Genomic DNA, 24,591 nt, shown 5'->3' with positions numbered 1-24,591 from the left:
AAAATCAAATAAAATAATGTTAGCTCAATTCTGCCACCTCTCTGAGTTGACAACCAAAATTGACACTCACTAACCAACATTGTGCTCCATCAATTTCAGCACGATGCCTGGCAATCTACCTATAGCTTTCCTAGATTAGCTACCATCAAAGCTTTCCATTCTTAGAACATGGCAAGTTGACCTTCTGTGTTCGCTGGCATATGAATTAAATTACAGTCCCACAACCAAACAGTGAGCCTTGACAGACATTTTTCAGATGCCCACATTACTCAAAGCAAAACTACTTTGACGTAATTCATCTCCATTATTGACCGTATTTTATAGTATCTAAAACATCACACTGATACTCTACATATAAGTCCATTGATTTTATAGTAAATACAATTCTGAAACATGTACTGAATAGACTTGCCACTGAATACAGACAAATAACTCATTCGCAGGATTACTTTACACCGGTTCATCTGAATCTTCCAGCTGATCTCAGCAAGTCTTAGTTCAAGATACTTTGTCTGGTCTCCAGATAATATTCTCCAGCTTATTGCACAAGTTCTTGTAGAACTGTATGAACAATTAATTATCAGTCAAGTCCGTGAGGCTAATTTCCCTCGTCAAGTTAGATTCCTACTGATCAGTACAAACATGCATTCATAGAAATAGAAGCAGTTTATAACCATTAAAGTAGATTCTTGAAAGCAATTGAAAATTGTCTAGAACAATTTAGTAACATATTACCAAAAATCCCAGCTGACGAATAGTTAGGAAGAAGGTTAAGTGCTCTAAGAAGGAATTTAAATATATATTTATATTGCTTTTAGTGGTCAAATATTTAGATTATTCAACTAGTCCCACAATGACTTACTGGACTTGGATTGGTCATCACGATGATCAAAGTTTAAAAACCCATGCATGAAGCAGCATACATGTAACAGTTATTTAACAAGATCACATAATGTGTAAGGTTTATGCTTCCACATGTGAAATATGTTGTCTGCATCATCATGAAATGAGGCCACACAAGCTTGAAATCACTCAAGATTATTTCTTTTTTTTTTTTTTTTAATTTCTTGCTCAATTTACTACTAGTAAAATTAACACAAGACTACCAACTGACAATCTATAATAAAATAAAAAATCACTAAACACGAACCATATATGCGCCCACACATGAGGCTGCATACCACATGTACTACACAACATTTTGAGCACACAACACACATGCAGGACCACCTTTAGAACAACGATGATAAAACAATGTAAACTTAGTGATACAATATCTGTACAGGCCATCTAATCAATCCAACCTGATAATAACCCCGACAAAATCAACACATATAGAAAGAGGTTTCCATATGTGCATCATAAAGTAGTCCAGTATACACAGGTCAGCTTGGTCTGTGATATGCCACGCAGACCCTACATGACATGGAGGCAATCCTAGACAGTTACAAGGAACAATCTAACCATTGTGGGAAAAGCAGTAGCTATACAAGCAGTAGCCATACAAATCAAGCAGTCCTATCAACCTAAGCAAATGTTTTCTCAAGTTCAACATCTGGCTAATTAAAGCATTAATATCTTCCTTCAATTCTTCCATCTTCCTTTCAAATTATTGGATGGTCCAGAGTATGATATACTGCATGGTAAAATGATCCAGTGCGGCTTTTCCACCCAATCACTAACAGGTTGAGTTTGGGTTCACATTTTCTGTTAATCCAGATGTAACCAGACCTGACCTGGCACATGGCCACACCAAGTCTGGTAGCATGAAACAGAGGTTTAAAAAAGGGGATATGCAATACAAGTAGAAACCACCATCTTCTCTTAATAGCAACGAGACACGTAGCGAAGTTTGTTTCCTAGAACAGTGACAATAAAAGATTTATCAGCTGAGAAAGGTAGAACCTTGTGATATTCTAGGGTATCACCAGAAACCTTGCGAACATCAACCATGAAAAGGGAAGGCGCTACTTCGAAGACCTGACAACAATCACTACTGTGAGTAAAATAATATTCTTTTGGAATGTGAAGATTTTCTTAACCATCTGCATAAATAAAAGACAATATGAGATAAGAAGAAGACTACCTCCAATACAACAGCAAGCTGATGCATCTTACTTGTAGACAATCCTTCAAGCCTCATCTATGAACAAGCAACAGTTTAACTACAACATCACATAAGATCGAAACACACATTCACCTATGCAGAAGTTTAACCTAAAATTGGCTAAACATGACAATAAAAGTGTCATCTTGAAGCTTATAACAAGAATGGACAGAGTAACAGATTAGACTTATAACAAGCATGGACAGAGTAACAGATCAAGCATGGGCAGAGTAATGGATAAGAGCTACACCAGATTTGTAAAGAACCATCTTAGCAAGGACCACCATACCGTGCCGACTGGTCGTAACACTCCTGGGCGGACTGGTACGTACCAGTAGATCGTTATTGACACACTGTGTTGTCATGGAGCAATGCAGACAAGGTGTTTGACGCTTGTCCAAGACGTTTTCCGATTCTTGTTTCTGTTGTTTTACGATATTTTCGAGTGTTTTCTGTTAGGCAGATCGTAAGGGGCAGAATTGGCTACCGTCAACCCCATTTTTGTTTAGTGTCAGTGTTTTTATTATGTTTTCATCATGTAAAACTCAGAAATGTTTCTAGCTGTGCAGCATCACGCAAAGGGAAAAATGACCCAAAATAGTGCCACAAGCTGAATTTTGGTTGACAGCCTTGCGGTGCAAAACACACCATCTTAGCACATCGGAACCCCCCGGGTGGCATCAGGGCGGATGGAGCTTTGGGTATATGTTTGAGGGGTGATGCATCATCTTTAGTGTGTCTGCATTTTGTTCAACAAAAGTGTTAGATAAACATTGGGCCTGCATCTATCTTCGAAACCCCCTTTGTATGCCCTCTCTTTAGTCCGTTTTCGAGACCCTTTTGTGCCTAATAAAAGCTGGTCACTTTGTGTTGCTTGTGATCCCGATTATCTTGCCATTTTTGCGTGCGACGGTGGCATATTACCCACACATTCACCTTTCTAACCTTTTCTTCATTGCACAGCTCCTTTGTAGACTGCACGAGGTTAAGGTATAGACTGGCCCTTGCAGCCCTTAAGGTGTAGACTGCACGAGATTAAACCGATACATATTGGTTTTCGAAGAAAAAAGGCCAAAAAAATATAAAAACTAGGATTTTTATCCTATTTTATTGGTATATAAATTAAATTTAGATAAAAGCAAAGTGTATCTAAGACATAAATGATTAGAAATTCTAGGTTTTAAGGAGGAAAAATTAAATTTATCTTTTTGGATTGATTGAGAAACACCTTTTTCACAATGGCCTGGGTGTACCGCTCGGTATACCGTACCGTACCGTACCAGCACCGAGCCCAGATCGAAACACCGGTACGATACTATATTGCGAACCTTGAATTAGACAATGTCTTCTTGTAACTTTTCAATGAAAGGGACAACCTACCTGACAAAATATCATTTCTACTTCATCACTCAAAGAAACAAAAGCAAAACATGCATCAAAATATCTAGAGAGAGATCCAACAAACTTGCCATGGAACTATACCTTGTAGTTTTGGGAATGAACCTTGAAGCCGATAGATTCTGCCACAGCTTCAATAGTTGCTATAATGGTCTTAGCTGGTTGGCGTGAGACAAAACGAGTTTGGCGATTCACATATTCCTGACAAAGAAATGAAACCCAATGACATGTAATTGCAACATCAAAGTTCAAACAGCAGAAAATTGTGTATGAATTTATTTAAAACAAGTTGCTGCATTATTAGAATTAAGTTATTGTAACAGCTAGGGTTGAATAAGGATGAACATTGATGAAGAGAATTTACGTTAACCCTAGTGTGATGCGAATGGCTAGAAATTCAAACGACAATGTTAAGGAATAGGAAAAGATGAAGCATAATGGTTTAATTAAAACGAGCAAGGCACAGTGCCATTGTTAATGATAATATATGTCAAAAGATGGGACTAAATGTAGTTGAAATGGTTCCATGATCCAAAGAGCAACATGTTGCTACAAATTTTTTTCTGTTTCTTCTACTGTTTTATGACATAATTTTATTTAGTTAAGAAACTCTTAGCTCTCAAATAAGTGAAAGGTCATGTACATAATTTTCAACATCAATATCAAGATTGGGATCAGCTAGGAACTAATATGACAAGAACCATGAAGGTCAATTAGATCAATAGGATAGTGGTCAGGCAAGAAAATTATCTTAAATTCAAAATCATAGAAGTAGAAAAAAGTTAGAAAGAATAGAACAAAAGTAGCAAAAACAAATTACATATGCTAAAAAAAATTTACTTTCATATTTCATAAGATAACTTTAAAAAAGCATATGTAACTTAAATATAAAAAGATGAAGGAACACATAATGATAAATAATAAAGATTAACTCATAAAAAATATCACATATATATTAAAAAATCAATATTAATCATATAATATAAAACCCTAATCTAAACTTTTTTTTATTTTTCAGGTATTTTTTGAGCTATTTTCGATGATTTTTGACGTACCATCAATACGCCCTGGCATACCAACATACAGTACATCGGTATGTCTCAGTACATATCATATCAACACGGCAACACATGGTTGGTACACCACATAATACGAATCTTGGTTTGTAGTAAATAACTCTTAGACCCAAAACATTCTCACCTATAGCTCTGAAAACAACAATAGAGCACTGTGGCATCTATAAAGTACCCACAAGATCTGGAAATAATTTCAAACCCAATTATATGTCTCTTGTCTGTGATAGAATCCCTATTTTCTTAGAAGGGCAAGGGCTACTCTCTATCCTCTCTTTCTCTCTCCCTATATTTTTTTTCTTCAATCTAAAATGACAGTGATTGCAACAACAGTGACAAACAACAATGTGTTGTTTATAGAGAATAGCAAACACAAAACTCTGTGCAGCCCCTGCTCTCTTTTTTTCCCTTTTCTCTCTTTGATATATCAAAATGGCATAAGAAAACTGAATATGCAATGGTGCATAAAATTTGTTGTTTTGTGTGTACGTTGCTGTAGATTTGGAAATCATGGGAATGAATCAAGAGCTAAACAATGTGTTGTTTAGAGAGAATTGAGCCCCCCTCCCCCACCCAAAACTCTGTGCAGCCCCTGCACTTTTTTTTCCCTTTTCTCTCTTTGATATATCAAAATAGCATAAGAAAACTGAATATGCAATGGTGCATAGAATTTGTTGTTTTGTGTGTACGACGCTGTAGATTTGGAAATCATGGGAATGAATCAAGAGCTAAGAATAATGTAGTCACAGTTTGATCAGCTCCCACCTACACAAGTGACAAGACCATGATTACTCAAAATAATCTGTCCTGGGTGGGAATGCAAATTGTTGCTAATGATGCAAACCACTTCCATGAAAAACTTCAAATCTTCAGTGGTTCTCATGACAGATGGAACAATTAAACAGATTGAAGATATATATTTCTTAATCAACCAAAAGAATTACACCTGATAATTGTCAATGATTCAATAGTACTTGTATTTTGTAACATCTAAAAGAAAAAAGCCCAGGTCATAAAATGAGACTAATTCTAACCAATATCCTGAAACATCAAGGTACCTGGCGTCTATCAAATAGTGCTGAAAGGTCCAACCCTTGAGATAAGGTTATCATCTCAAAAGCATTCATTATAAGAGGACCATTATCAGTATCTTGTACTCGTTCAGTTACATATTGATCCTGTGAAAAGCCAAAAAACCATTTTCAGGTGCTAGGTTATAGAGCTTAACTTTCAGTTATGTTTTGCTGCAGAGAAAGTATGAAGGTTTTAAAAAATTATAGATGGCAGACACATCAGGTAGTAAGTTCTTGATCCATAGAAAGCATAATCAGCACTTAACAACCAATCTCTGGAATTTATACAGACCTCAATGTCATTAAAAACAGCATCAATATCATCTAAATTGACTTCTTCCTCAACACCATGCCGAACAGCAACATAATTTATCTGGAACCATGCATCATTTTTTATTCCTCCAATGTTAATACGCTTCAATAAGAGAAAACACGATGTCAGAAGATTAGTGCAGGTAAACAAAAAAGCAATGCAAAGTTGCAAACTGTGTTGAATCATCCATTAAAGTCTTCAGAGATCTACTCCTGGATGGTTCTACCTTAAAGCAAGTAGTTGAAAAGAAAGTATTTTATAGCTTTCAGGTTCTAAGTCAAACTAAATGGTGAAGAAGTAAGTCAAATCATATGCTGACAATAACAAGCCATCTTTGACAAAATTAATTCATAACTGACCATATCAAGCCTGGATCAACTAGAATAATTAATTCATAACCAACCATATCAAGCATGGATCAACTAGAATACAAGTTCTCTCAAAATGATCTAATCATTCTTGCTTAACCATGGATAACCACGAGGAGCTTAAGATCAACTGGCTTTAAGGAAAACGGAGCAGTTTCTCAAATTGCTTAAAATAATTATTAGTTAAATCCGAAATTTGGTAGTTGGGAATTTAACATGAGTTCCTATAACAAAAATGAGAAAATGATGAAACTTAATGCAGAAAGTACACTCCAAAATTCACCTAACAATAGCTTCTTATAAAATATTGTTTCTAGGTTTTCAATACTGATCTGATTTTTCTTAAGGGTACTTGGCTTCGCCCTCGTCCTTAAGGATTGTACTTTATACATCAAGCCGACTATTAGCCTTCGCCTGCTATTTGCACACACTTCTGAAGCACCTGAAGTGTTTGCACTCTTGCGCTGAGTTAGCTATTGTAATTCGCCTTCTCATTGCCATCAAACTTCTGAAATGTAAGAAACTTTGCCCAAGAAAAGCAAAAGTAAGCGCTACTTGAAGCAAGTTTCTATTGATTTTGGCCGCTTTAGGATTGTACCGCCTACTCAGAGCAGAGAGGGTACAACACCTCACACTGCCTACTCTGTTCCTTAGTCGAGCACTCCCACATCGACCCAAAGTCCCATACTTTCAATTATCTTAATGAGAAGCCCATCGACAACGATCTTATGAAGTTCCCTAGTCTCTACCCTCCTGCCTTGTTTTTGTACTTGGAGTTTACCACTATATTCTCCACCTTTTCTCCCCCTATTATAACCATGCGCTCTCCTTCTATGAGAGCAAGGGATCAATGTCTCCACAGAAGTCCCACCTATGTGGTACTATGGCACTTCCAAGCCCACGATGCTACAATCCGTGGCCTCGCATCTGCGTCTCTTTTCTTCATGATCGATAGATCTGATACTTGGTTTTGGGTAGCCAAGTCCCTTTGAACTCATCGTCGTTTTTTCACCCCTTTGGACCACCTGCTTCAATACCCCTGTGTTCTCTAAGCAATTCACCTTGGTCAATGGAAACCCAGATTGTAACTCAAGTGCATGGCTTGCATCAATTCTATTCTCCTTTGCGTACTTGGCAACAACGTTTGCTCGCTCGGCCTTGTCCTCCGACTTGTCAGGCTCCCTTAAGCGATATGAGCTCTGGAACAATCCAACTCTCCAGCTACTCTAATCATACTTCTGTATGATCAAGTCTCCCCCATGGGACTCACTGGTATTGCACTCGAAATTCCCCTTGGTGGTACATAGCCTCCATATGTTGATGATCAAGACTTTCATTCAATGCAAAATTTAGTACATACACGGAAGACCAACCTCTACGGTATAATGACATTCACTCCTTGAAGTCATAGCCCTTCTTGTCATCATGTTGCTCACCAAAGTGAAGCTCCTAACAGCTCCCGATCATACCTCCGAATGACCAAGTCCCTCACGAGACTTCTCTCATGAGTGTTGTATTGCCTCGAACTATTCTTCCATGATCCACTACACCATATCGCCTCCCGATGAAATCTTTGCATTTTGATTTTTGTGCGATGAACTCAAACTGCGATCTCTCCATGTGTGGCCTCCGCCACCTCCGATTGTGTTCGCTCCTTTGCTAATCGACTTTTGTCCACCCGCTCTCAAGTCATACATAGACAAAGTGTAGCTCCGGGACAATCTGTCACCTAGCAGCTCTTAAAGTCCATCAACTTTGCTAGTGGTTTGATGCACCAATGTCTAAATCCTAGGCCTCTACCCCGAACACAATCTTCGTTGAGCACATATTCTCTTTTGGTAACTCGAATGGTAGCACTACAACATATTCTTCAAGAGCCTTCGTGTCCTCTTACCCCATGCCAAGGCCTTTTGACTCCAACTTTGCCTCTGCAAGTTGAGTCGCCTTAGTCCCTCTGTCAATTACCTCGGCAAGATACGATGCATGTGCTTTGAAGTTGCCTTCGACTTTGGCATCATGTAAGATGAGTCCGCTCTATCAGAATGAGGCACCCAAGGAGTGGCATAATTATGCAGGAGTGGCATAATTCCGCTCCTCCTTGCACGGTCTCATCTTTTGCCAAGCGCACCCGCTAGAATTAAGCATCGTAAGTTTGGTTGTCGGCATCGAGCTGTAGCGCGAACTTAGCCATCCCAACCTTTGTGCACTACACGTTCTTCCCAGCTCGCTTGTCCTCGTGATGCCTCTCACGTGAAAGGTTGATCATTCCTCTTAATGTCAATCTTGGATGTCCGCTCCTCTGAGCGACTCCTTTCCCTACGTCTTTATGCTTGTTTCTCTCAAACAGTTGCACGTCCTGATTGCCCTCAATGCGACCCTACTGGATGGGACTTTGGGGTATTGTCTAGGGTTGGTTCACTGCATTGTTCCATGGTAGTGTCTTGCAGGCACTAGTGGAGACTTTTGGTTGCAGTGGACCGCCTTAGACCCTTTATTGCATGATCGTTCAAAGTTTGCAAATTCTATGTTTGTAATTTACATTGCTCATCAAATGTTTGCTGAAATATCTACCTGTGGTATCGTCAGTATAATGCTTCTTCTAACCCGTCTTCTCTATTGTAAGTCTTTAGAGGACCTTAAGGATTTACGGGGAGGCTGACCCTTTGCGAACGGACATGCAAAAGTGTTGCACGACATACACAGAATCAAGTATGTGACAGATGATATTAGAACGGGATAAGCACACTTAGAAACACTTAATATATAAACGTAGGTGCCACCCAGGTAGCTCTAAGGTACTGAAATGACTGACACTTCGCACCACTCTACGGAGCCAAAAAAAACCCAAAATGGCTACCTGAATGGCCTATTTTTGGATAGTTTTGCATCTATGCAATGACCGCACACAACCTGCGTGTACAAAACTGAAACGACCACAAAAGCTAACCAAAATGAGACTGTCAAACCTACTGCAAGCCCTCTACATGTTGTCCAAAGCATGAATAAAATCGAATGACACGGATATACAAAAACATTACATCGAATACCTTAACTACAAGGTTGTCTGTGATAGTAGGGAAAACAAGGACCATGAACCAAACTGGTATCGCTGGAAATGCTCATAAAGAATAACTGTAATCCTTCAAATTTTGTTTTTGTTGAAAATTACTACATAAAAGACTTCCCACTACAGGCAGATTATCTACACTGCACGTAACTGCTCAATCCATTTACCCTTTGTGCCAAGATGATGCAGAATCCATTGATCATCTCTTTCTTAATGATTATTTTCCTACCGAACTTTGCGGTTACTGGGAGCTTAACTTAGATCTGCATTTTAAATATAGACCTGCTTGGAATATGAGTGACTGGTTAAAGGAGGATAACCATATGGGGATGGCAATGCTTCTCCAAGCTGCCATTACAAACCAATTTTGATTCGCATGGAAAACACAAAATGATGCCCTCTTCAATAATAAGAAGCCTTTCATTTAGTGCGCTTGATCTCAAGCCTTGGCTTATACTGGTTACTATGCCTGAGCAACCATGTCTGAGGAGAACTGTTGTGCAATACTCTAAGACTTAATTGGTAGAAACAGCCTCCAGGATGGCTTAAAATTAACACTGATGGGTCTTCTCTTTTGTATGGTGGAGGTTTGGGTTTTGTCATCAAAAATCACATCAAAATTGCTGCATGGCAAGCTAGTTTTACGTAAACAACAAGACTGTCTTTAAAGTTTAAAGTGTGAAGCCCTAGCTGTAAAGACAGGACTGCAGTTTGCTATGGGAAAAGGCTTCACTCAGACTCAAGATGAATCAGACTCAACAACCATTAGAGATGTGCTAACTATTGACAAAGACCCACCTTGGAATATAGACCATATGGTTGTGGATATCAAGAGCCTTCTAACGCAACTGAGTTCATTCACTGTTTTGCATTGCTTTCATGAATGTAATCAATGAACTAATTGAACTGCAATAAAAGCTAGGTAGATAAAAGAAACTTTTTTGCAGGAGGAATCATACCCCCTAGAGCTATTTTCTATTTTGCACAATGACTTCCACAAGTTTTTTTGTACATCTTTGAAATCTCAATAGAATTGCTCCTAGGGACAAAAACTTTATAAAACCATAGTTGCAAATATCTGCAATAGTGGTTTTAACTTCGAGTTTGTGAAACCACCATCCAAAAGTGCAGTTTAGATGCATTTTTATTGATAGAATATTGACCTCATGTGACTACATAAGTAAAATATTTTCAACAGAAGGGTAGTTAAGGATTTTACTTGTCTTTAAGCGGTCACTACTGAAAAGTACTAGTTCAAGCCTGAGTATCGGTACAGGAAATTACGAACCTTGCTATAGATTAAATATCAACTGGTTAAGTGTTAAAAAAAAATACATGAAAAATTAAAGCTTATGTTAGTGCATAGATATGGAACCAAGCTTAAAACTAATCCTAATGTTTGAGCATAGCTACAAACACCCTATGGACTCATTGCTATAGCATCCTAAGTTATCAAGAAGGCCTCGGATTCTATTTGTAAAGACCCCTGTAACAAAATGATTTAAGCATAAAATGGACATCATTCTCATGCATAATTCAGAATAACATTCAGATGTATGTCCAGAGAAGGGAACATATTATTACAAAACATACGGTTCAAACTAGTGAACTTTATTTTAACACAGCTCCCACATGAATACAATCATGTTGTAGATTTTAATAATGATATTTTTTAGTTCAAAAACAAATAAAACAAAGAACCAGTTCCCGCAGATGTTTAACTGACAAGAATAGTTAAAAGCCCTCCTCATTAGACAACATCTTAGAACAAGATCTTGTGGCACTGGGGAGCAATTAGAGAACACCAAAAAGGTAAACTCACTATCTTCGATGCTAAAAATAACATATAATCAAGCCAAAATAGGTGCATTCTCTATACTCACAGTTTTTGGGTTTGGATCAAGTATTCTGTATATCAATGACTTTGCTCCTGAAGAGAACCAGGCAGGGCAGGTAAATTCTGCTGCATTGATCTATATAGCAAGAAAAGTAGTTAGTCTCAAGAACCGGAGATATAACAATCCACACCCATCTTTGGGCATATTTAACAAGGAAACAGGTGGGGCTATCATTATACTGCAAAAGAACAGTTTCATTCCACTAAATGGGAGTCTCTAAGGTTGTAATATACTTGCATTTAAAGTCTGTAAATGTATAAGCAATCATCTATTGCATAAGGAGAGATGTTTTATCCTTCATATAAAACAATCACAAAAAGGATCTTTATCCATTGCCACTTAAATCTTGCATTACAGATTATGGGGTCTTGCTCACCAATCTCCCAAACCAAGTCTTCTTTCTCCTTGCCAAGGCAGTCTGATATCTTTTTCTTCTCCCTTTCAATGTAAGCCCAGAAAATATGGATAGGTGTGTTGTATTCTGAGTTAGAACTTCTCATGATAGTGATAGTTGCTGTACTGCTATTAACTAAATTATAGGTGGGATAACTGGATTAAGCATGATGAGAATAGTGACCAGAACTGCAAAACAATGCTTCTAGGCAGGCAAGTGTATTGATGAGGCCAACTGCATCATCATGATAGGGTCCCTTCGAAGCCATAGATTTTGGAATGGAGGGCTTCCTTAAAGGAGCCTATATTTAATTTAGGGCTCATGCAGCTGGTTATGTGGAGATAGGAGGCTTATTCCAAAATCCAAACTCATGCAAGAGGGGGGAAAAAGGAGACTGGGATGTCCTCTAATAATTTGAACAAGTCAATTTGCTTGATGACTGAACTGAGGACTAAAAAGCAACAACAGTGGTTGCAGGGTCCAAAGGAACTGGCATCTCCTTTTACTATTAGAGTTGGTTTATTTCCGTAAGCTGGTGACAGCTTTTGGAAAGACTTATCATGCCTGAAAATTCTTCTTTTTTTCTTTTTATGTATCTTTTTCAAACATATATGCAATTAGGCCAAATTGCATCTGCAACTTGTGGTCCATACAGATCAATGCAAAATTTGAATGACTCCTTGTCTTCATCATCTTTTTATGCATAGATTTGTATGCCTTATTTTTACTATATTTTGGTGGTTTGTGGCCCTGGCATAGGTGATCCAAATTAGATGCCAACATTGACATGCATGCTTGGTCATCTACTTACTATGGACTCTCAAAAGGAAAAGAGGACACTAAACAGTAGTTTCAATTTAAACTTAGGAGTTGTGGACCCTATGGTTGCATCCTGAACAAAACTATAATGTTTAATTTGGTAAGGCAACATTCGACAGTTGATAGCAAGGGCATGTGATTCTTTCGATTTGCATATGCATTATGTTCTCAACACCACACTCTCGTCACTCCAATCACTAAATCTCCAGGCTCAATAACCTTCCCAAAAAATGTTATCCGCCAGCCATTGCTGCTACATCAACATAAAAGCCATCCAGTGGCTTCTTCAATGTTAGATCCTGAACCTGTCAGTCTCCAGCAGTTGCCTTACTTTTTCCTCTGTCATTTGATTCCTTGTTAGGTAGTTGTTATAGCTTGGCGCTCTCCTTGACATTGTTTCATGCTTTCATGGGCTCCCTTACTCCTTATTGCAATCCGGCTGTCAGATCCAGCCAGCAATCCATCTCCAATTTTCATGATAGTTCTAATACAAAATTACTGGACAATCCTAGCCACTCCATCAACAACAAAGGCATTGGTCAATTGCTCAATTGATTCCTTTTAGCTGCCAACCACCACTAGCAACCATTGTAAATATTTAACGTTTTTTCCTCTGTTCTCATTTTCTCATTCCTAATTATTGACACATGTATATATACATACATACATACATACATACATACATACATATGTATGTATGTATTGCTTACATTTGAGATGACCTCAGAAGCAATGCAGAAAGAATTGTTTCCTATTTTCTGTGTCAGGTGTCATAGCATTATTTCCCGCACTTTTTCTATGCACAGCACAATATAACAGATGACATCCCACATATGTACTCAGAGACTAATATGTGTGACATGTAACTGCAATCTTTAGTCAGAATAGTTCAATTAAGTAGAGATATCTACAGTAATTCCACAATTTAAAAATTCTCTTCTGTAGGTTTCTAATGCCTTTGCTAATCAAAGTACATAAGATCAGCCATTCCCACTTTGACACAAGAATGAAAATTGGACCCAGACCTTAATTTTTCAAGGAATTTTTAAGATTGGTTGAAAGTATTGGTTGGTCTTGAGCCTATCCTGACAACCTCTAGCTACTTTTTTCAATCCAGCCAATTATCAACTAATTAGACCAATTGGCACTAGTTTCCCCAATCCCAGCAATCCGTATCAATTCTGCCAATCTCGACCAATTATCTATGGTTCCTTACAATCCTGGCCAATCTTAGTAACTACTAGCCGATGGTAATCTCAACTTGTTACAAGGAAACACATCCCACAATTACTCAAGTGTTGCAACCAAAGTTTTAAACACCGGTCTGATAGTGGTTTTTGTAACCCATCAGACCAATATGGTACGAACATACGAAGGTTTAAACCACCTGGTAACATCAAATAAAGAATAAAAATGTATATGTCCTGATATCAAGTCATTCTTTTTTATAACAATAATTAGTTAGGTTGGGACTTACGATTTTATTGTTGTTGTGTAATATGTCTTAACAAAATAATAAAAATAAAAAACTTCAATACCAATAATTAGTTGGACTGGTAAATACTGGTTCACACCAATCTAGATGGTATAAAACATTGGTTGCAGCTAACATGGACAAATCCCAATCCAACATGTGGTAAATCCCAAAAATAATATTTGGCCTTGATCTAATCCTCTACCTAACAGTGTCAATGTCAATCCCAAGCCTGGATGAAAAATAGTGAAAGTTTGCGTTAGATCACTGACACCCAACATAAAATTATGTCAGATCTCATGAACATGGATCTTAATCGATTTTCTCAATGGTGACAAAAGATCCATGTAGTCAACCTCAAATAGTTATGAGTTATGACTTGTGACTTTGTTGTTATTGTTGTGATTCTAATCCCCTACCAGCTCAAAGAAGTAAACAAACACATGCAAACCAGTTATTAAATTCATCATGTGGTTGATCCAAATTCTGATTCTCAACCTCGATTCTAATGCTTTGCCTGCTCGAAGAAGTAAACATACACAAAATATATTCAATAAAAATGCTTACAAGAATTGTAAGTTCTTTAACACCAAAATGTAACTATTCGATGTAAAATATATTCTTCATTTTAGTTAATGAGGAACTAAAGAGAGAACTAAGGAATGTAATATAATATGGTAAAGTTTGGCAAATATTGGACTACAAGAAACTAGTAAAAAAAATATAAACATTTTTGGCAGTTCACTAATGAAAATACAGACCATAAAAGAAACAAATTTTCCATGTATTATAGGGCTATACAGCATTCACTAATTGGTAGCAACTAATAAATAATAAGTAGTGAATAACAAAATGTTCGGCAAGGTTACTACTTTCAACAATGTAATTTCAAATTTTTACTTAAGTGCATAAGACTCTTATTAGTACTTATTATGGCTACAAGAAAAAGTAGCTAAAAACATCCTAGGAACCAAAAAATGAAGGAAGAAGCATTTACTGAAAGTCTGAAACGGTAATCTCCTCTCAGAGAATAGCAGGTATATATTGTATCATGTGATTAAGCTACTATCAAGTTCATTACAAGTCTGGATGACAGGATAGACATACCTTTTCATACAAGGTTTGAAGATTAGTCTCGTTAAATGGGAGATATCCAGCCATCAGGACATATAGGATGACTCCGCATGACCACACATCTGCTGCAGAACCATCATAACCTTGTTGATTGAGTACCTAAGTGGTCAGCTTTTTAATCAGGATGCATATACCATAAGCAATTCCATATTCTTCTTTATTGTTGATAAATGAAAAAAAAATGAAAAACACGAGCAAGAGAACCCAAAGAGCAAGCTAACACTTCTCCCGTCATTTGGAAATGCATATTATAGACCAACCACCAAAAAGAACAATTGAAACTTACAGCTTGAATCAAGATTAAGATGTAATTTGTATCAGAGGTTGTTAGTCTTTGTCTGGGCATCTGAAATATTAACTAATTCTAAAAACCTAATCGCATATGTAATCTTTTAGTGTCACCACAACTTCAAAAGAGACAAGTAAACATACGACTTCAAAAGCCAATCTTCACAAGCGTTAAGGTACTCAGTAAATACCTCAGGAGCAACATAATTAGGGGTACCACAAGTTGTATGGAGAAGCCCGACCCCCTGAAAACAAAATTGCTACCATGAAATCACATTACAGCAAGAAGCTGCTTCAAGTCACAGAAGAGACAAGCACACTTACTTTCTGAGGCAATGCACTTAGTCCAAAATCTGACACTTTCAGGTTTCCTTCGTAGTCAAGAAGAAGATTTTCGGGCTAGACACAGAAAATCACAATCCAGAGCTGAAGATCAAAATTTTACAAGAAAATAGAGCAGGCATAGTATGCAAGTATATCAAACCTTTAAATCCCTGTGGTAGACACCCTTGCTATGGCAATAGTCAACTGCATCAATAAGTTGCTGGAAGAAACATCTAGATTCATTCTCACAAAGCTTTCGTTGGTGAACCTGCAAGTAGATAGATAAGCACAAAAAAAAGAAAAAAACAAAGTTTGTCAAAATCTGGTATTAAATAGTTACAAAAGCTCATATAAGTGTAATAAAAATACTAGAGAAACCACTGACTATTTCATATGTCTAGACATAAACAGAGCAACCAAGCAAAAATATACATGCAAATAAATTAGAATTCACCAATATTGGTGCCAGACTATAGACATTAATACTCTCTCCATACACAAATATAAAAAGATAGAAAAAAGATTCAATGCATGAGGCTCCCACGAATGTACTGTCAGGATAATTATATAGTATTACTCATCTAAATAGCGAGGTCACTTTGCTACCCAAGTCGCCAAAAAAATCGTACCATGGTACTAAAGCGCACCAGGCACATGAAAATATAACATGTACAATACTGGACAGTAAAGTTAGAAGATAGGAGGATTTTTTTTTGAAGTTACAAGTGCTGGAATGATAGTTATACAAATTGTTTAAATGTTACAAATACTTTTTTGAGAAAATGACAAAGTAAAGAACATATTGATCAAAGATAAAAAAAGAAACGACTGCAACAGATAGAAGATGAGGATTAATGCTAATGAAAAGTGCATTATGTCCCTAAAGGATGCAATGATCATTTAAAATGTCACACACACACATACAAAAAGACAATTCATATACGCATCTCTTTGCAAATTGCTCAGCTGTCATGTTAAATTCAAAATTAGGATGCACTTTTTAATCAATTTAATAAGATGATCACCGGCTTCACTCTAGGAAGCATGTAAATCCAATGAGGTAATGCCAAATGGCAGAGTTTCAAGTAACTCATATAAACACACATCATAAAAAAAGAAAAGGTGCGGACCATGCTCAAGGAAAATATAGATACAACCAAAATATAAGAATTTTGAAAGATGTTATAAATTTCATCTTGAAAATAGATACCAAAAGTTGATGACTTTGTTTTGGATGGGATTCTAGTTTTAAAATATTTAAAAAATTTTGACAGAATGCTACTAGTCCAATCTTCAGAAATTTTTAAATTTTTTTATTTCTAAAATCAGGGTCCTTACCTAATTTGAAATCTTAAAGGAATCAAAATTTTATAAAAATTTTCCTAAACTGGGAGATGTCATCGTATGAATATAGAAAGAATTGGTTTAAGAAGTAGAAAGAATTGATTTAGGAGATCAACAAACTGAAATTTGATTCAACTTAAATGACTCGATATTTCAAATTTAGTAGGATATCACATATTGACTGGTTCATTGAAATTAAGCAAACAAAACTAAGAATCATAAGGTCCCACAAGATTTTTATTTCCTGTCTTTTTCCGTTTCCAGATCGGATGAAATACCTCAATATCATGATTAAATTTGGTGTTCCAATGCGTTTGATCTGCAATACCAGATGAGAAATAGTATTTTGATCATGTCTCATCAATGTTTGATCAATCTGAAGAATTTTGATAGCTTTGATATTTGCATTTTTCATTGATTTACTGATATACTACCCTGGATGTCTATGTCTAAAGGGTAATGGCTTAGTCATATTGTAGACTAAACAATTAAGTAAATTACCACCTTAAGTTTGGCATTTACTTTGACTACTTTATCCCCTAACTTTTCAACCTCAAGTCCACATATTTCACAAATCAATTACAATAAACCTGGTAAATAAACCTACAATATCCAAAATAAGGACCACAATGCCACTGCAAGACAATATGTGCATTGACAGTTAGGCTTAGCAAGAGACAACAAAGTAGTGCTTGTTTGGTTCCATATCCATACTTGGTGCACGTTGGACGAAATGAATTCATGACAGGTCAATATGCACAGATTAAACTTATAGCAGCATAAAAGAAGTGCCACCCTATTTTGGGTAGATGTGCCAGCATGAACCAAAGAAAAGGTGTCCAATAGGATAACTCACAAACATAATTCTTGGTACAAAATAAGGTATTTGCTTTAGTTAAACTTTTATCTAAGAACTGTCGCAGAGAATTTACATAAAATTTGCAACATAAGTAGCCCATAGGAGTATGGAAAATATTGTCCAGAAGGAAGGTTAATTCAGAACTGCTGACTTGAGTTGTCAAAACAGATTTATAATAGTTTGAAGCCAATGTACGCTTAGGAGGAAGAGGATATCAAGGAGTATGAAGCAGGCACATTTTGATGATTTTGTGAGGGTTGTCCTCATCAAATTGTATTTGCTCTATAGAAATTAGGCTTTGGTTCAAATAGTCAGTCTTGTTCAACTTATAGAACCTAAACAGCCTTCAGATAAAGTGATATGTATTATGTAATACATACTTTAAATAGAAACTCAAAAGAAGGAACACACAACTCTCGTCATTTAGACGGTATGTATAATCTGTCTGCATAGTCTGAACAAACAACAAAATCTGGTGATTAAAGAGGGTTGCCACCCTGTTTTGATAGGGTATGGACTCGAGTCCTTCCCATCTCATCCAGATCTCTTTCCTTCTTGAAATATGTCTGCTAGACTGTACGCATTCATGATTAGATATCTGCAAAGCTAATTTGCACACATCCTGATTCACACAGAATCAGAGACGGTTGAACTTTGGCTTTATTGAACTGGACTAAAGTTCAGATTCTGACAGATCCACTTCATAGCAATATCAATTTAATCAAGATCTGAATTGCTTTTAGAAAAAGGTTGTTGACAAGAAACTTGAGGTATAATCTGACCATTTTTTTGTGAAAGTCAAAATATTCATTTTTCTAAATCATCTTCTTCCTCCCTTGGCTATTTCCGTCCAACTTTAGTCCTTTAAACACTAGTCTCCCCTAACTTCCGTAACAATGTGACCCAACCTTAGACTCTCCCATTAGCCTAGGGCATAGCTAGGACCTATCCGGCCCTAGATCAGGCTTCTTGACCACTGAAAGAGCTCGAGTATGGGCTGATTTAGCATATGGGTTAGCTCAGGAAAGCTTCATTCAACCCTTTAAATGTGTCAATCCAACAGACCGTAATGCAATCTAGTGCAGCATGGTACAAATTCTATTCATATTTGTATAACAATTCTCAGTCAAATGAGAACTTCTATGTTGGTTTGGAAAAGCAAATAAGACATTCAGCTTGAAAAAAATAGCATAGATCTCAATCCTACTTGAAATAGGAGCAGAGAAATCCTTTCTCAAGCCACAGTTGTAAAGTTAGGAAACAAGAGTGTTGTCTCAGCATCCTCACCAACTCCCAGTAGCAATAGGGTAGACTTGCTATTTTGATGTTCTTCTTGTACTAATTCCCATCATTATTCTTATTTCTTAGTGACTATTTTAGAATGTCTATAGGGCATTTTTTTAAATTTATTTGGCATTCCTAATATCATACAACTTTGTATTTTAAGAATTCTAGCCACTTTCTTTGAGACAACTTTGTGGGATAATGACAATATAATTGATATTGGTGAGATTTACTGGATCAGAAAAAAATTAAACTCCAAAAATACATAAAAATTATAAAAGAAGATAAAAGTACAAAGACAGTTTCATATATCACCATCTATAAAAAATGTCTTCATTGTACTTTGCATGATATCACCATCTATTTTCAGTTTTAATGTCAGTTATACATATCATTCATATCGTTAAAAGACAAGTCAGTCTTAATAGTCAAATAAATAAATTTTAAATTAAAGTCAGAATAATTTTATAGATTATGACACTAAGTAATATTCTACTAATTATTAAATTTTATTTTTTATTCTAATTTATTAATGTAATTTTTGATAATATACTAGTTTTAAATTATTTTTAGTCTATTTCATTATTTATAAGAAGTTGAGTCAGTTTATAAACATACAAATATAATGTACCTATTTTCCTTATCATGTGTATATATATAAATGTAACTATATTATATATGTTGCATAGGTCGTAATATTATACCAAGGCTTCTAAGACCATCCGGTACGCTTTGGTATGGGCAATATATACTAGTCTAACAGCCTATTGGTATATGACATATATCACCCAAGGCTTGTCCCGGGCAGTTCCTTTTTTTGTTTGTTCAGCCTTCTTTCAAGTTTTTTCCAAAATTTGGCATGCACCGATGTACTGACATACCATTACAACAGTTTGCGCCCTGATCAATACATAAAATTGTGAACCTTGCATAATAATATCTTACAATTGTCGGGCTGTAGAGAAAAGTATTTTTATCATAAAATACAAAGCATGGTCACAATACCACAAACTAGTATTTTTATCATAAAAGAAATAAATCAATTGAACGTCAAGCCTGGAGGACCAGATTTGAACCAGGCCTTATAAACACAGACAAAACTAGCAGAAAGATTTTCAAATGACCTAGATAAGCAAGCTGAAGACTAAAATTTCTGGAGCAATTACTAAAAAAAACATATATCTTCCAAGGATCAATATTGATAGCAGAAAAAAAGATGCCTTACTATTTTGTCATATAGTTCACCACCTGTGATAAGTTCCAGAATGATGTATATCTTTGTTGTGCTAGCCAAAACCTGATGTACCATAAAACAAGCAATACAAGAAAGATGTTTGAGACCAAAAAAAAAAGAGAGAGAGAAAGCTTATGGCATGGGTCACGTCAACAAACAAAAGTAAATTTACATTAAGAACAGAAGACCTGGTAGGTTTGATTGGTCATATGATATTAAAAAACCTAAAAGCAGAACACAAACCTCATGCAGTCTAACTATGTTTGGGTGCCTCACAATCTTCATTATGGATATTTCTCTCTTTATCTGTTAACCAGATGTATAAAACAACCAAATCACTACAGCAATAGTTTGAAGGATGAAGCATAAAAGAAACTTCTCAAATGAATTATGATCATGACAGTTATAAGCATTGAAATAATGCAGTACCACAAAAGAGATATTGAAATAAACAGTCATCACAATCAACAAACAATTAGTCTATTGAAAGATAAATGTTACATATAAGGCTTGCATCTATATTATGAATGCACAGATTTAAGCATGTAAGTAAAACTGTAAAAGTGTGTACATTTAGATCATCTTCTTCAGCCAAAAAATAGTTCAGAAAACTAATTTAAGTGTAGTAATTGCAACCAAAACCACTTAAGAAGTGTTGATTGGTCTTAGTTATGCACTACTTGTAACCATTTTGAAATATACATTATCACAAGGAAAAACTTTTTACAGAACTAAGTTGTACAAGGTAACTATATACAATGAAACTTCCAATGCATATCATGCATCTCTCAACCAGTCATAGATCTCAACCAAATCTCAGCATCTTCTTTTTAGACTCCTAGACATAGTATTTAAAATCAGCTAAACAGCGAGACAGCCCACATTAATTGAACATACAGAACATTGTTACCTGTCCATCTGTGGCAACAAATGGACCATAGATCATCGTCAAATAATTACCCACCTATCCCTTTTTATTCTTTCAACATGTAGGTACAGGCTTAAGTTAGGTTGTGTGTTCACAGACAGCAAGAGATCATGTAATAACCCTAAGTTTAACCTCATATTAGGTAAAGACTTGAATTGAGTCTAGGAACTTGATGGATGTGCTATTATTGACTTGAGCTTGAACATCTTGACTCAGCTGTTCATGCTCAACAAAGTTGACGGATCAGTTATCTCATCGGATCAGATCATAACAAATGGTATCAGCATACCTAATATTGGGCATGGTGAGCGACACAAGTAAGATAGGGCTATCCATGAATGGAACTAGAGATATTAAGGTATGAAGCCACCACTGAGTGAGGCTTCACATGCATGATGTCAAGGTTTGAATTTGAGTTATGTTTAAACTTTAAACCTTGACGAAGTCATCAAACACTTAAGTGAAAAGATTGTAATATCCAAATTTAATTCCAATTGAATATGGGCAAAGTCTTGAATAGGCTCTAAGGCCTTGAGAGTGCACTACCATTAATATGGTTTAAGGACTTTTGCGCTAGTGATTCAAGCTCAACAAAGTTAATGAGTATATTCGAATATGGCTTGTTGCAAAAAATATGAGTTAAGCTTGAACTACTAACTTGTGCACATTTTTCGTAATAAGCCAAACCTAAATGTGATTCGGTTTGATTGGATATAATGTATATACATATTATACATTTAAAATTTCCTCGATCTTAGTCTACTTGAGTTCACCATCCTCAGCATCAACCTGTCTAGTCTAGCCTCATTGCCACCACCCACTTCAACCACCCAAAGCTTCTAGATCTTCCTTAGACCTCACCTGGTACACCCCCTTCCATTCCTCACAATCACACTTATGTCTACCACTCTAACTGCCTGAACTGCTTCATCAACCCCTAGATTGAACTAGTACTCAAGCCCAAGCTGTTGGAGTTCAAGAATGAGCATGGGCGGTTGAGCTCCTCTCCAACTATAGCCAAAAAGAAAAAATCATTTGAATTGTAGAGTTTGTTCATTCCCTACGTATAGGTAATGTTTTTTTCTTTTCCTCCCAAAAGGAAGAATTTGTGTACGTCACATCTCATCAAAGTTCATCACATTCCTTGAGAACAAAACAATCAGAATTAAAACTTGGTTATCATAAGGCAAAACTAATTATCTCTATCAATAGTCTAAATTTATGCAAATAACAAGACATATTCATATGCATCCCTTTGACCACAAACATAATGAGTCATAGCCAGGGAGGAGGAACGAAAGGAGGAAAGTCCAATAATGGGATAGAAGTTCAAATGAAGATAGTGTAGGACCTGATGGACCATCCTATGTTCAAGGATGGTATTCTTTGCTAGCACTTTCATGGCAACGATCTCGCCGGTCTCTGTATTGACAGCAGACTTGACCTTGGCAAAGGTCCCCTGTCCAATGGTTCTAACAACATCGTACTTTCCGACCTTTTTCATCCGCATTACCTAGTCAATTCCTTGTTCATGGGCACCTATTGGGTTCTCTCGAACGTCTGATCTCCAAAAGACGAGATTCTTGGAGCCCAATCGGCAAGAAGATCAGGTAAAGGAAAACCCAAATCGACAGCCTGCGAAGTCCGAAGAAATTTGGCTAAAATAACGAGGAAGCGGAGAAGGCGGAGTGACGGAGGATCTTACCGTCGACGGGTGGTATCAGCGATGGTGAACGGGCGGAGCGACTTATTGGGAGCAATCTTCGTTTCACGCACCGAGGATGAGGCGAAGGCAGAACACAGCAATGGACGAAATAAAAGAAACAATAACAAGAACGGCACGGATAACCTGATGCCACCAGACGCTCCAGCTGGGGACGCCGAAGGTAAGGGCCAAGGACGGGAGAATACGGCAACCAATCAAACGGAGCAAGAGGCGATGAACGATCCCATAAAACTTTCCTTGCTGCTACCCAACGCTCCGGCTGGAGACGCCGGCGGTAGGGCCCAAGGACGGGAGAAAACGCCCACCGGTCAAACGGTGCTAGAGGCGATCAACGATCCCCGAAAACTTTCCTCGCACGTGATTTGGAGATGGTACTTGTGTGTTCCAGATAATCGCCCACCGGTGGATTTAAGTAAAAAAAATTGATGGCAATTTCTCTAAGATAAACTTTTTTTTTTTCACCAACTTCTATTAACACCCTTTTTATTTTCATACAATCATTAAATATATATATAATGTAATTGGGGTATTTTTATCTAAAATTTTTTTAACAGTAATTAAATAACATCTCATAATTAATGTTTACTCATAGATATCTTATTTATTACTTTGATTAAAATACCTCTCCATCTTTCACTAATCATTGACGTTATTATCATCGTTATTATTTTTGTCTCTCGTGAGAAGTATCACTCATCACCTCTATTCTTACAACAAGCAATATTGTCCATTCTGCTTTTGTCACTACGACCCTTTTTACTAACGATAAAAAGTTCTTTCTCCTCAACACCACTATCCGTAAGATTGCTTACAAGGGGGTTTGCTCACGGGGATCCTATCATTTTGATGCTAACCATGCCTTTGGCATTGCTTACCCCACCCTTTGTTGTTCCACCCTTCGTATCCCTTTTGTGTTGCCCTCTACTATTCCCTTTTCATGTGTCACCACCTTTCTCACATTATTCTTCATCGCCCTTCATCCTCTATTTACGAAGGGAGGGAACAATCATCACTTAAATAATTATCATAATTCAACCACTCGTTATTCATTGTTGTTCGATAGTTTGATGTTACATTTCAAATTATGATATTTACGTTTATAGAGGAATATAAAATATTAAAAAATTAAGATAAGATTATAAATAATAAAAATAGAATACTAATAGAACATTTCATAAAAAAAAGTCAATAGAAGTATTAAAAAAGTGAAAAGAGAAAAATGTTGAGTATAATTCTTGTAAAAAGCCCCCTCGTTTTGAAAAATTCTCATAAAACTCATTCATTTTCAAAAAATTCTCATAGAGTACCTCTTGTTTCATAGAAGATGATTTTGTCCTCTACATCTGCCTCATCGGTTGTCTTTACTTGCCTATTATTGCTTTTGTGCATCGGACATTGGCCACTTTCGTTCTGACTGTCTTCGTCTTCAATTTTGACTAAATTCATGTATGGACCTCCTCACTCTCCATCATTGTCAACCTGCTAA

At 36.6% G+C, this 24,591-nt stretch overlaps 1 protein-coding gene across 6 annotated transcripts; it reads right to left on the bottom strand.

The window, feature by feature from the left end:
- Nucleotides 1-269: 269 nt before the first annotated feature.
- On the bottom strand, nucleotides 270-23,472 carry LOC103968810 (CBL-interacting protein kinase 24). Of its 6 annotated transcripts, XM_065172637.1 has the most exons (16): nucleotides 23,085-23,472; nucleotides 22,731-23,014; nucleotides 20,695-20,757; nucleotides 20,443-20,514; nucleotides 15,891-15,998; nucleotides 15,731-15,805; nucleotides 15,598-15,651; nucleotides 15,092-15,217; nucleotides 11,283-11,372; nucleotides 5,944-6,066; nucleotides 5,637-5,756; nucleotides 3,590-3,706; nucleotides 3,336-3,422; nucleotides 2,087-2,143; nucleotides 1,906-1,980; nucleotides 270-561 (listed from the first exon to the last, which is right to left on the bottom strand). In XM_065172637.1, exons 2-16 carry the CDS (start codon nucleotides 22,887-22,889, stop codon nucleotides 499-501), a joined length of 1,389 nt encoding a protein of 462 aa, XP_065028709.1. In that variant the 5' UTR covers nucleotides 22,890-23,014; nucleotides 23,085-23,472; the 3' UTR covers nucleotides 270-498. The 6 variants fall into 6 exon arrangements, with proteins under 6 accessions (XP_065028709.1, XP_009380407.2, XP_065028710.1 ...); XM_009382132.3 differs by lacking the exon at nucleotides 3,336-3,422; XM_065172638.1 differs by lacking the exon at nucleotides 20,695-20,757.
- Between the last annotated feature and the right edge of the window lie 1,119 nt (nucleotides 23,473-24,591).

Source organism: Musa acuminata, chromosome BXJ3-10, assembly GCF_036884655.1.
Source record: "Musa acuminata AAA Group cultivar baxijiao chromosome BXJ3-10, Cavendish_Baxijiao_AAA, whole genome shotgun sequence".
NCBI lineage: Eukaryota > Viridiplantae > Streptophyta > Magnoliopsida > Zingiberales > Musaceae > Musa > Musa acuminata.
Note: the sequence above shows the minus strand (reverse complement) of the source record. Positions and strands in the feature narration are given on the sequence as shown.